The 12,101-nt window shown below is 41.4% G+C and overlaps 2 protein-coding genes across 3 annotated transcripts; both read right to left on the minus strand.

Annotated features, from left to right (window-relative positions):
* Nucleotides 1–365: 365 nt before the first annotated feature.
* LOC104425799 (kinesin-like protein NACK1) lies at nucleotides 366–6,207 on the minus strand. Of its 2 annotated transcripts, none has more exons than XM_010038602.3 (15): nucleotides 6,036–6,207; nucleotides 4,797–5,200; nucleotides 4,601–4,690; nucleotides 4,413–4,513; nucleotides 4,143–4,259; nucleotides 3,970–4,051; nucleotides 3,791–3,858; nucleotides 3,640–3,699; nucleotides 3,432–3,556; nucleotides 2,929–3,127; nucleotides 2,728–2,838; nucleotides 2,540–2,632; nucleotides 1,497–2,453; nucleotides 1,088–1,407; nucleotides 366–961 (listed from the first exon to the last, which is right to left on the minus strand). In XM_010038602.3, the coding sequence occupies exons 2-15, from the start codon at nucleotides 5,074–5,076 to the stop codon at nucleotides 634–636; spliced, it is 2,931 nt and encodes a 976-aa protein (XP_010036904.2). In that variant the 5' UTR covers nucleotides 5,077–5,200; nucleotides 6,036–6,207; the 3' UTR covers nucleotides 366–633. The 2 variants fall into 2 exon arrangements, with proteins under 2 accessions (XP_010036904.2, XP_010036903.2); XM_010038601.3 differs by having other exon boundaries at nucleotides 6,031–6,207.
* Nucleotides 6,208–8,177: 1,970 nt separating this feature from the next.
* LOC104425798 (AP-3 complex subunit delta) lies at nucleotides 8,178–11,749 on the minus strand. The gene is made up of 2 exons (XM_010038600.3): nucleotides 8,526–11,749; nucleotides 8,178–8,384 (listed from the first exon to the last, which is right to left on the minus strand). Exon 1 carries the CDS (start codon nucleotides 11,423–11,425, stop codon nucleotides 8,537–8,539), a length of 2,889 nt encoding a protein of 962 aa, XP_010036902.2. The 5' UTR covers nucleotides 11,426–11,749; the 3' UTR covers nucleotides 8,178–8,384; nucleotides 8,526–8,536.
* Nucleotides 11,750–12,101: the final 352 nt, after the last annotated feature.

Here is a 12,101-nt window from a genome sequence, read left to right on the forward strand (position 1 = left end):
TTAGTAAGGAGTTAACAAATACCAAGCACATAGATAAGCAAAATATAAACAGTGTATGATCAAAGTTGCGTACAACTGGTGCTTCCTGATCACTAAGAAGGAACTTCTGTTCATGAGTTGTTACCAAGTACCAACCACAGCATATGCTATTCTCATATCAGGTGACCCGACCCCAATTGAGTGCTAGCAAACCCTCTTCAATATGGCTGGTTTCTCAATACGACAGCTTCTAACCAACACTGATCAAGGTTGGCCATGTGAGAATCCCGACACATAATCCCAGCCACTTAATTGAAAGAGAAGCTTTTCTTTTGCATGTCATCTTGTCATTTAATTAAAACTCACATTTTCAATTAATTCCACAATCACACAAAAATCCACTCCAATTATATAAGTGCAGTGAAGCACAATCAATCTGAAACAGTGGAGATGGGGGGAAAATAGCCAATTTTCTCTTTATTCTGCTGATAAGGATTACAAAAAGAATATTCTCAAATGCTGATGTTGCATAATAATCTAGTGCCACCGTTCCATATTGGGGAAAATCAGAACGTTGGAGAGTAGCTCCAAGTTCTATTTCCATGTACAAGAGAAAAGATATGAAAGGTGTACTTACAGAATCAATATTGTAGTTTACAAATTAAGAAGGTTTGAGATTTGGTTCCACCCCATCATCCACGGCCTTTTATCAGCAGGAACTGCGAAATTAAGCTCAAACATCTCCTTTGACATGTTTCCACCTCCAGAAAACCCTACGAGTTTGGCCACTATCTCAGCACTTTCCTGTATATGTTGGGGATCATGAGGATCGGTCCAAAGTTTGCTTACAAACTGCAGCTTCCTCTGCTTTCCCTCGAGTGGGACATCCCATTTAATGTATAATGCTTCTCTCTCCTCTGCAGTCAAACGTGAGGTCAACCTTTTGGCCAAGAACTCCCTCTCCCGTTTCAGTGCTCTGATGCTGAAAATAAACAAGCCAATATGTTAGAGTTTATAGCTTAAATTTCACACAACTGATGCATAGTATTTTTATGTCTCTCTGTGTTCGTGTGTTAGCTTGTGAAGAGAAAGAGAGAGAGAGAGAGACCTTGATGATAGTGACACAATGGGCTCATCTCCCACATGCGCAGGACTTGCATTCCCAAGTTCTGCTAAGTGATGCTGCAACCATGTCAAACGTCTAAGCTCCACTTCCATGTATATTTGATCAGCTGGGTCCCCTTTGAATAACAGATAAAACTGTGTCCTGTGGATGATGGATACAAAGCACACGTCCCATAGCTCAATGATCTGTTGCCTTTGCTCCTTGAATGTTAAACTCCAGGGAACCTGAGGCTGGTCTGGCTCATTCGTGTTATCATCTTGTAAATCATGTCCAGCTGCTTCGTTTGCTTCTAGTTCTAACACCTACAGGGACAGAAAATTCAAATGAGTGAAACTTCATGTGAATTAAATTACTGAAATGAGAAGTAAATCAAGAAGAGTCCCCAATGAACCTGACAAACAAGTAGCTGCTTTTGGTATTGCAATTTGGCCACGCGTTCTTTCAGTTCAGTGACATATGATCTTATGCTTCTCACATTCTCTTCAGCTGCATTTTGGAACATTTGCTGCATTTTCCTCATATTAACTGAACTTGAACGGCGATAACCCGGAGTTCCTTCCTTCGATGTGACTTCTCCATCTTCATTCTTTGCATTGTTCTCTTTCTCATATTCGTGCAAGGAATCCTTTGAAACAGTCTCGCAGTTGTTCTCAGGAGCTCTATTCTCAGAATCAGCCTCCAGAATTTGTCTAGAAGCTGAAAGAGGAGAGCAAGGAGATTTTATGAAATTTGAACGGTTAGCACTGTTGCTGGAAGCCAAAGGAAGCAGCTTTTTCTTCTTTGTGTGATTCTTTGTCTTAGGCGTTGCTTCATTGTTACTATTCAGAAAGTTGCTTGGAAGAGACATCACCAGTTTATCAATAGACTTCTGGACATTTTCAAGCTGCTCCTCTAGGTCTGCAATGTTGCTGCCTTGTGAATGAAGTCTTGTTATCTCATCCTTAAGATTAGCACTGACACTTTTGTGAGTTGCGACAACATTTCCAACTTCAACTTCCTTGGGTGCTGCTGATCTGACAGCACACATTTCCCTTATTTCTGCTTGCAGCTTTGCAATTGTCTCAGCTGCATCTTGATTTCCCAGCCTATGACAAGCAACCTCTTTTTGTAATACTTCCAGAGCTAGATTTGCTTCTTCTCTGAGCTGGTCCTGGAGATTCTCAAGTTTGCGAATCTCGTGCATGAGTGTGAAGGGAGCAGTTGACGATTGCCTCATAGATAGTCTCAACAATTTGTTCCGTGGCCTGTCACAGCGGCTCAGCTCCCTGCCTTCTTCCGGTGTCAATGTACCAGTATAAGAAAGGCATTTCTTCACGGAAGGACGAGGCGATTCAAGTACATTTGGGCCCTATAAATTTATATGGAGCATAAGCTAAGGGATGAAAATGGGGGCGGCAGGATAGGAAAGCAGAAAAACAGGTAGTAAGAAAATACCTGCTCATCTTCTTGGAATTTTTTGCGCAGCTCATCAACCTGTGATTTTGCGAGATCTCTTTGGCGTCTTAATTCCTGAATCTCCAGTTCCATCTGCGGAAATTCAAAAAGAACAGTAGGCGTTATGAGTTTTTTTCCACATAGAACCACACATGGGATTTATCCGTTGAACTGGAGGGTAAATTCACCTGTTGAATTTTCAGGTCTTTTTCACTTGACGGATCAGGGGTTCGGAGCTCAGCTTCCAATCTTGCAACTTCCTTTTGTAGATGTTTCACCAACTGCTTATCTGAAACAACCTATCAAAGAAGGAAGACGACCAAAGTTAAAATCAGTGCAAGAGCCCTTAAACTTCCATCAGAATAAAATGATATTTGAATAATCATTACCATGTTTACTTGAGCATTGTTTGTCACTTCCTTCGCTCTAGTAGCAAAGAAGAGAGTGTTTCGTGATTGTTCAACATGGCTAAGCGCTGGGCTCAAGGTACATATAATTGCAGTTCGTGCATTTCCACCAAGAGAGTGCTGCAGTATCCGTGTCAGCTTTGAATCTCGGTAGGGTATATGGCCGCTTCTTTTTCCGACACTGCAGATGATAACCCAATGTAATCTTCAGGAAATAAGTTAACCGATAATTTTTTTCAAGGCAAAATATTCACTGAAATGCTAACAGGTCAAAAGAATGCTATTTATGTGATTTGCTAACGACAGAATTGGAGGTGGCCAAAAGAAACAAACATAATTGAAGCCTAACATTAACAGATAATGTGAAACTGCATATTAAACCACCAGTAATATATTGAAACCTGTTTTGCTATTGAGATGCACTTCACCATATCATAGGTAAAGGTAAAAGGAAAAGGAATTTGCTGACTGTTATGAAGTCTGACCTGAGCTTTCTAATCACTGTTGTCAAAGTCATCAAACTAAGGTTAATGTGGCAGCCTTCCCTGAGCCTAGCACCATCAGCATGTGTCTGTGAGGCTCTTTCACTTCCAGCTAGATCAACAAAGTTCTGCAGGTCATTCATACAGCATTTGTTACCATCAAATACTTCTTTCTCAGTAAAAGAGCAAATAGAAAATTACAAGGACTTACCAGGCTTGCGACAAAAGATCTTACACAATCTGAGTTTTCGCGAAGAGTGCTTTTTATTGTCTGCATACTCAAAAAAATCATAGTTCGCATTTTAGATCCCATATGATATTCCTGACATTGCATCTTTGAAAAGTTTTAGCAGGTTACTAACCAGCCGTATGATCTGGTGTGACCGTGAGCTGTTATCATTCAAGGCTGTTTCACCAACTTGTCTTTGAGCTACAAAAGATATGGATTGGTTGATTATGTCGGTGACAAACAATTCCAAGCAAAAGGAAAAAAAATAAAAATAGAAGGCTAAGGAGAATCAAGTTAAAGCTATTGATCTACCTTCACAAATGCTTATCAAATGCCTTAAGTGCTGATCATTATTTGCTTTCTCCTCAACCAACTTCTCTACAACAGTTCCTTTCTGCAAGATGCACAATGATACTGATAAACATAAAAGAATGAAAGATGTCACGTTACGAGCCAGATTATATGAAATGGTGATGTTATAATACCTCAGGATCATCTAAGAGCTTAAGATTGCGTCCAGATTCTGAATTTAACAAATCCTTGACATTTTCATTGTATATTTCCAAGCCAGAGATCTTTATGGTAAAATCTCTCTCCGGTGTCTGCAATCAAGCCGGAAGATCATCAGTAAGCACAACATCGCACAGTGGACAAGTAGCACCCTCTACACAAAGGCAGAATGTGAAGATATCTAGGCATTTAGCATGACCAATAAGATACAGCAGCCAAAAACATAAGAAGCTAGTGAAGCTTACATTCATAATATGCTGGTAAATATCATTCACAGCCTTCTCTGTTATGCCTCGCATCGTATAGGTCTTACCACTACTAGTTTGTCCATATGCAAAAATGGTTGCTGCAGTAGACCCATTTGTCATTTCTCAATAAATATACAACATTTATAGCTGAACTTGGAAATGCTTAGGTGCAGCTTGAACATTACCATTTATTCCCATCAAAGCTGATAAAGCCACATTCTTCACCCCTTCCTCGTAGACAGATTCAGTCAAGCTTGAAGGACCAAAAACTCTATCTGGAGAAATAAATACATTATCACTCAACATCATTTACCAAAACTTCAGCTTAAAAGGGATCGCAAAATTAGAAAATAAAAGTAATATAAGGATTAACTATAGTACCAAATGTGAACGAAGCAGGTTGAGCTACTCGTTCCTGGGGTTGCAGCTTATGTACAATGGTATGGTCATCAGCACACTCCCACGCAACTTGGTCTTTCACTAACTGTTCCCTTTTGCTTAATGGCCTGAGACGAACTGTGACCACGATCTTCTCTTCCCTGGATCTAGGGCCTCCTGGTGTCGACATAGGTGTTTTTTCCACTTTTGAGGCTGGTGTTCCAGGAGCTCTAGCTGGTGTTCCAGGTGCTCTAGCTGGTGTTCCAGGTGCTCTAACTGTCATCTTTATCTTCGTGTCCGTTTAGATGATCAAGCAGAAAAAGATGACCCTGAAGATTATGGTGAAGCCTCTACAAGAGAGGCTAAATGACCCTGAAGTCTGATACTGACAGCCCAAAAGGTGTTATCTACAAAAGAGAGCAAGTTTTCAGCATAGGGGAACATATCACAGCCAACCTATACAAACTAGACTTAATAAGTGATTTGATAATTCTTGCACATCCTAGCTCCCCACAGAAATTCTCTTCAAAAAGTAAATAGAAGGTAAGAAAAAACCATTGCTCTAGCACTCAGTGTTTATCTATTCCTAACGCGATTCATTCATCACGAACTAGCATCAGTATATTCGATGTCAATTTGACTATAACACAGTTAAATGGACATACTTGCTCAGAACAAGATCGAGAGGTACATCCAAGCGAAATTGTTCAAGGGGCTGGATGCGAAAACATCTACATTACATGGGAAAAACATATGCGTTCTTATATCTTTCCTCCCACCCACTACTCAAATAAATGCAACCCTAGAAGCTTTCAGATCCGACTTCATAATTCTGACGACTTTCTTGTTCTCTTTCTTAATCAGATCCAGATCAGACAACCACGTTGCAATTTTCTTTCTATATCCTCTCCCCTACGGAAGAGAGCAACAACTCCCAAGACCAGAGCACAATTGAGAAGCTTCACTGCCCTTTCATCTGCTAAGATCTGCTAGCTACTCAACTGTTCCAGACCGACTCGGCTCAGTTCAGGCATAGTGAAGTCTCTCTCTTTAAAAAGCAAAGTCCAATGGCAACCAGAATCATCAAAAGAAAGACAAATCAGGCGAAACTAGAACTCGGCTCCTCATTTCTCGAATACCCACCATCCGTTCACTTCCGGCAACAGTATCGATAGCCGTAAACGACTCGGCTACAATTCGAACAGACATCGAACCGAGGAACAAGAACCGCGATTACCTCACCTAAACCGAAGAGATTCTCGAACAAATTCGCCGACCAACTTCGACCCGAACAACGATCAAAGCCGGGGCGCTTCTTCAAGCGAACTCCAGAGGAAGGGAAGGAAGATCGATGAGGGTTCTAGAGAGAGAGAGAGAGAGAGAGAGAGAGCAAGTGAGACAAGTTTTGGAGAGAGAGAGGGAGAGAGAGAGCGAGCGTGCTTTGTCTGGGAGTCCGATTTGAACCTGGGCTCCAACGGCTAGTTCCAATTTCTCGCGTTCCTTTGCGATCAATTTCTCGCCGGTCGCGTGATAAAATTGACTTTTTTCAATAAAATAACGGTAATATGAATTCCGCTCTGTCCATTTCTATTTTGGTTTGTCGCTGGAATTTTTACGTTTCGCGCTTTGGTCGCCGACGCTTTGGTCGCCGACCGAAGCGGGACCGAAGTGCCGAGATTTCAACCGTTATCATTTGTCGTTAAATTCTCTTTTATTTTCCCGACACAAGGACCAAAAAGCCGAAAAATAAAAGAAAAAAAAACATGGCTTTATTACCCAAATTGTGGAATATTTATGTAAGTGTCTTGATTTTTATTATTTTTATTTTTATTTTTTTGCGTTATTCCACTAAAGGTGCCTGGAGCCTAGACTTGCTAAATTGTATCGATCGGCTCAAGGTCGGGAGTTGCTGTAGGATAGTAGGAAAGTCATTATAATTACAAAGGCATTTAGAAATATTGTTTCTAAAAAAAGAAAAAGATTCTTTGTTATTTTAAAATTTTCAATATTTATGGGTCGTGATTAGTATTTTTAATGATTTTCCCGTATCATAAAACGATTTGAAGTAAAATGAGAGTATTATATTCCATGTAATGATATTCAAGATTTTCGATAGTTTTCACATACTTCACAAGTCTTAATCAACATTGTTAAAATTATAATTTTAATCTAACCTATTTATTCAAAATTTATTTCGTAAGATAATGACTTGAGATCGTAGAAAGTCAATTTATTTACATCCGGCGATTTGGTTACTAAACGAAAAGGCGGCCCTCAATATCCATACCCTCTAATGGACATGCGTCAAATTTAAAGTTAGGGGACTTATTTAAGTTTTTTAAAAAAATATTATCATAAAAATTTCAAGTATTCAAAATGGCACAGATAAAGAACGCCAAATTCTCAATCAATCCAGTATTCTTTTTTGAAGTGGGGCCCTAATTCCACGACTTGAATTAGCTAGATCCGCAGCCATTTGTGCAAAGAGAATAAATTGCCATTCAAGAGTCAAAGCAAACTAATTACTGCTTCAATTGCCCCTTTCCTTCTTCGCCTCCACCCACCAACCATGCCTTTTTCCTTAGCCGTATCCGTTTTCAATGTTCCTGAACTCCATGCTCGTTTACAGAAGAAGAGCGAACAATGGAGTCCGAAATTCACTGTAATCACACTGTCTGATGTCCATGTTTTGTGGACAATTGCTTGCTTTCTCTTCATGAGAAAAGTAGTAAACACAGGCCACAGTTAAAGTTGTGATCACAAAAGAGGAGCACGGATTGTGGTTGTTGGGTAAACACACAGGAGGAAACATTCCTTTCGTAATCGGGAATCGACCAAGAGGAAAATAAAACTGCCGCCAAAGCTGAAGTTGTTCCTAAGATTGCCTGTCTTCCCCGCATGTTAACTCGACATTGATTCAGACGTTGGCGGAACTCCCCACTGAGGCCATGGAGTAGGTCTTTAAATTCGAGCACCCACAATATTCAATAAACTCGCGGTATTTATAACCATATATAAGCTTCGTAAGATGGGACTAAACCTGGGACAACGAACACATCCGTCCAATGAAGCCCAAACTGTAGCTGTACTTACAGAAATGGAACGCTCCACTGGCTTGAGTTGAGATTCTAAAGCTTTTGGAACTCAAAATGTGAGAATGCCGCTCCATGGATCGGCCTTGGGTCACAAGAAGTCATGCCCCAACAAATCAGTGCTTAAAGACCTTCAAGAGTAGTCATCAGTCTGTCTGAGCAATCCAAGTCACAGAGCATAGACAATGTCACGCCGTGCTCTTCAATTCTTTCGGCAATCTCGGCCTCTAGGATCGGAGTATAGTACATAATGTGCATAATAGCTAAGGAACAACTAAAGTAGACAGGAGGATAAGCAATTCTTCCATCAACAAAAGTCAAGTTGTATGAATTGCGCTTCAGCAAATAAAAGATTCGTATTCAGAGATCGCAAATTCTGCGTACTGGAGGCAGACGGAATTTACACAGTTCACTGGGCCAGTGTAACCAAAAAAAAAAAAAAAAAATCTCAATCTGCTCATCTTCACAGCTATAACATTGTGCAACAAAAGAAGCCGATCTGAGATTTCACAATGAACAAACTACATCAGAGAAGAAAAAATGTGTAAACTACAGCAGAGCTAAACCTAGCAGTCAAAGTCTGAATGCAAATTTAAGATGCAAAAGAAGAAATTCAACAGTTAAAAAAGAAGACACTCACATAATTCAATGCTATAAGAGAAAATCTGGAATAACTGGTGTTTCAGCAATAATGTCTGAGGAGCCTTCTGCTTTTTGTCGGCTCTTCTGCCGGCCATGATGATGACTACTCTTCGACTTCACTTTTCCACCATGTTCTTCCTTTTCCACGCCAAGCTTCTCTGGACTCGTCTGTCCTCTCTCTTTTCGATGGGGCCGTTGTTTGCTTCTTCTAGAACTAGATTTTCGATGGCTAGAATTTTCCATGTCATGCATATTCTCTTTCGAGTCCAGAGGATCCACATTTACCTTCTCTTTTCCTTTTATTGAACTAGATAACTTCACAGCATCGTCACCTAATAGAATATCTCGCACAGCCCCAGATAGTGAATCATCCCTTGAATCTCGCTTCTTCAGTACAACAGGGACTGATTCTCCTTCATCGAGTTTAACTACAACAGGCCTTGGTTTTGCATAATTTGGCTTTTTCTTTGGCACAAGCGATTGAGCGGTGAGCTTGACAAAGTCTTCAGTATCATCCTGATTAGTGTCGCCTGATTTAAGGTCATTCGCAGGCGGATAATCATTTGATATAGTTCCATTTCCCTCTGAAGGGAGATAATATAAGCCATGCCTCTTACGGTGCTCCGCAAGCAGAGACGTGGATTCACTCGATGCTTCTGAATCTTCCTTGCTTTGCACGTTACAAGAAGCAGGATCCATCCTCTGACCATTATAAGGACTCTCAAGAGAAAATGAACTTGATGAAGGTAATTCAACATCACCCATGACCTCATCTAAGTCGGCAAGATTATCCTTGAGAACTAGACCATCTGGTATTGGAACCCTTTCTTGAGCACTCATTGAGACAGGACCAAGCTCTTCAGAGAAAGCATCGTTCATCAATTTGATCAATTTTAGAACTTCAAGTTCTTCTTTCTCCAAAACCTTTTCATTCTGGAACACAGCAGGCAATTCTCGTTTAAGCACTTCGATCAGACCCAATATGTTACATGTCCTCTCAAGCATTTCTACCTCAAGGCTAACTGATAATGGTCTCATGGCCACTTCAACTAGATTTACCAGGTTCACAATAGATTCACGTGTAAAACCATTCTTTCTGAAAGAAACAAATGTAGATGTCTGACCATCACCATCAGCTGCATTGCCAATGTCTTCTATGGAATTATCTGTAGATGGCCTATCTAAGACCCCGGGATTGAAAGCTTCGTCATGCTCATGCTCAAAAGGTGCTCTAACACTGGCTAAATCAGAGGCTTCAGAATTTTCCCTTTGAGAGATTGAATCTGGAACTTCTGGCTCCAAATCAGCAAGAGTTTCGGTTTGAGATAGATAAGAATTTACACAAAAAATTAAAATTTTGAAAACTGACTGCAGATAAACTGCTCTAATTGAAGTGGGCAGAAGACTAGCACGGGGCTGTATAAGCGCCTCGGCAAGCTCAAAAGGGTTCAATGAGAACTCAACATACTCCCCAGACACCCAAGCAGCAGCAGATAGGATCCTATGCAAGAAAGGATTTCCAAGTAATGCAGGGTCAATAAGCAAACTGCGAGCAAGACGAACAAGTTCTGGCCTTGCATCTCTGACCCTCATCCCAACATCAATAAGCTGAAACTCAATTTCCTCGCTCTTTTGGCAATGGGGAGTCCTGGACATTTCTCCAAGAAGTGATACATACCAGTCAAAATCCATTACTATTTCATAAAAATTTCTGGAACAAGTAGATAATATGGATCCAAGAATCTCGTTGCAGAACTCGGGGTCAGATTTAAGAGCATAATGGACCAAGACCCTGGAAATCTCAACTATGTTACTCTCAGATACCATAGCCATCACAAGACGCAAGGACTCAAGCTTAATATTTGCATCCTCGTCACTCAAAGACTTGATAACCACCTCCTTGTTCTCCAACACAGCCCACGAGTGCTTAGGCGCGACAATGGAGAGTGCATGTAATCCAAGATACTTCAGATTTGGATCATCTTCCAATAACAATTCCCGAATCTTCACAACCGCAAGTTTCACTGCAGATTCATACTCACTCAAGCTCCCCACCACAGTTTTAACACACTCAAACATGAGTGATTTTGCGCCAGTCCTCCTCATATGCTCACAGATAGGCTCCGTGACCTTCTTTGCCAGCCTAGGCTCCAGGGGAGCCAATCTAGCAAATATTTTCAACACCTTAATTAACACCCAATTGTTCTTTGAGTCAACCAATATCCTGTAAAACTCGGGGGCCAAAGGCAAGTACGAACGTGGATCCTTCGCGGCCAACTCGCAGAACACCCCGACCGTGGCAGACAAACTCTGCGGATCAGAACTCTCCAAATTCTCCACCAAACGCTTAAAGCACACCCTAACCGCATCCGGGTATTTCTCAAACACCCTCATGGTGACCCCTATAGATTTCTTTCTAACGAAAACCTTGCTGCTAGACAACAAAGTGAAAACCTCAGGAGTTAAATCCCTAGCAAGATCAACCGTCCCAATCTTGGCCAAGCACTCGAGTGCCAAACTCGCCTCATGCTCATTCACACTAGTCAAGTCCTTGCGAAGCTGGTTAGTGATGAGAAGCAAAACCGGGGTGCTCTCGTTGAAAGATTGAGAAGCAGCGACGTACCCAATTCGCTTATCGGCGAACCGAGAGGAGGACATGCACTCGACGGCGTGGAAAGCGGCCCACGACATGTCCATGGCGTGGAGCGAGTTGAGGTAGGTGAGCTTCTGGAGCGCGATCGATTTGGTGTGGAGATCGGTCGACTTGATCTCCCTGCGGATCTCTTCCACGGCCTTGGAGATGAAGGCCGATTCCCCGATCAACTGGAGCCGCATGCCCTTGATGAGGTCCTCCAGCGTGCGCTGGAAAAGGGTCTCCATCATCGACGGCCCCGCCATCGTAACGGCCCGAAAGGATCGATCTTGATCGGCTTTCCAAGGTTCAGATCGATGCCCAGATTGAGTTTCGGCGCGAATTGGTGATCTTGAAGGATTTGGGTATCGGGAAGGAGGTTGCTTTGGCGTCAGTTCGTGGAGAACGGGTGCGAGTCGAGCCTCCTCTGCTCGCCTTCTAGGGAACTGTGCAGGACTCGAGGGTTGGTTTTATTCGGGAATCGCGAGTGTCTGAAAGAGGGAGGGGTGATGGATCATGGAGGGGTTTTCCTTTGGAGCTTAGTTCTTGGCGCTGGGTCTATAATGAACTGTAAGCACTGCTGCATTTCCACCTGGAATTGCTTTTCATATCACATGTAATTAATCTTATACAGATCCAGACATTCATTTTTTGATTGGTTTGGGGAGGCATGAAAAAAAAAAATAAAATAAAAAATAAACTTGGACTTTAAGAATCCATCTCGTACTCGGACCGAATGTGATAACTATGATTATTCAAGATATTTGTGTATTTATACCTTGTAGTAACGAGATAACATACATTGATTCATGAAACATTTTGGAAAATCTAGTTGTATAATTATCTAAAATGAATCGACATGTGTAGTGTAATATATATTATCTTATCTTGACAACTATTAAGTTTTCAAATGCGATTTCAATCATGAAAAGGAATTAGAAG

The sequence above is a fragment of the Eucalyptus grandis genome, chromosome 11, assembly GCF_016545825.1.
Source record: "Eucalyptus grandis isolate ANBG69807.140 chromosome 11, ASM1654582v1, whole genome shotgun sequence".
NCBI classification, from domain to species: domain Eukaryota; kingdom Viridiplantae; phylum Streptophyta; class Magnoliopsida; order Myrtales; family Myrtaceae; genus Eucalyptus; species Eucalyptus grandis.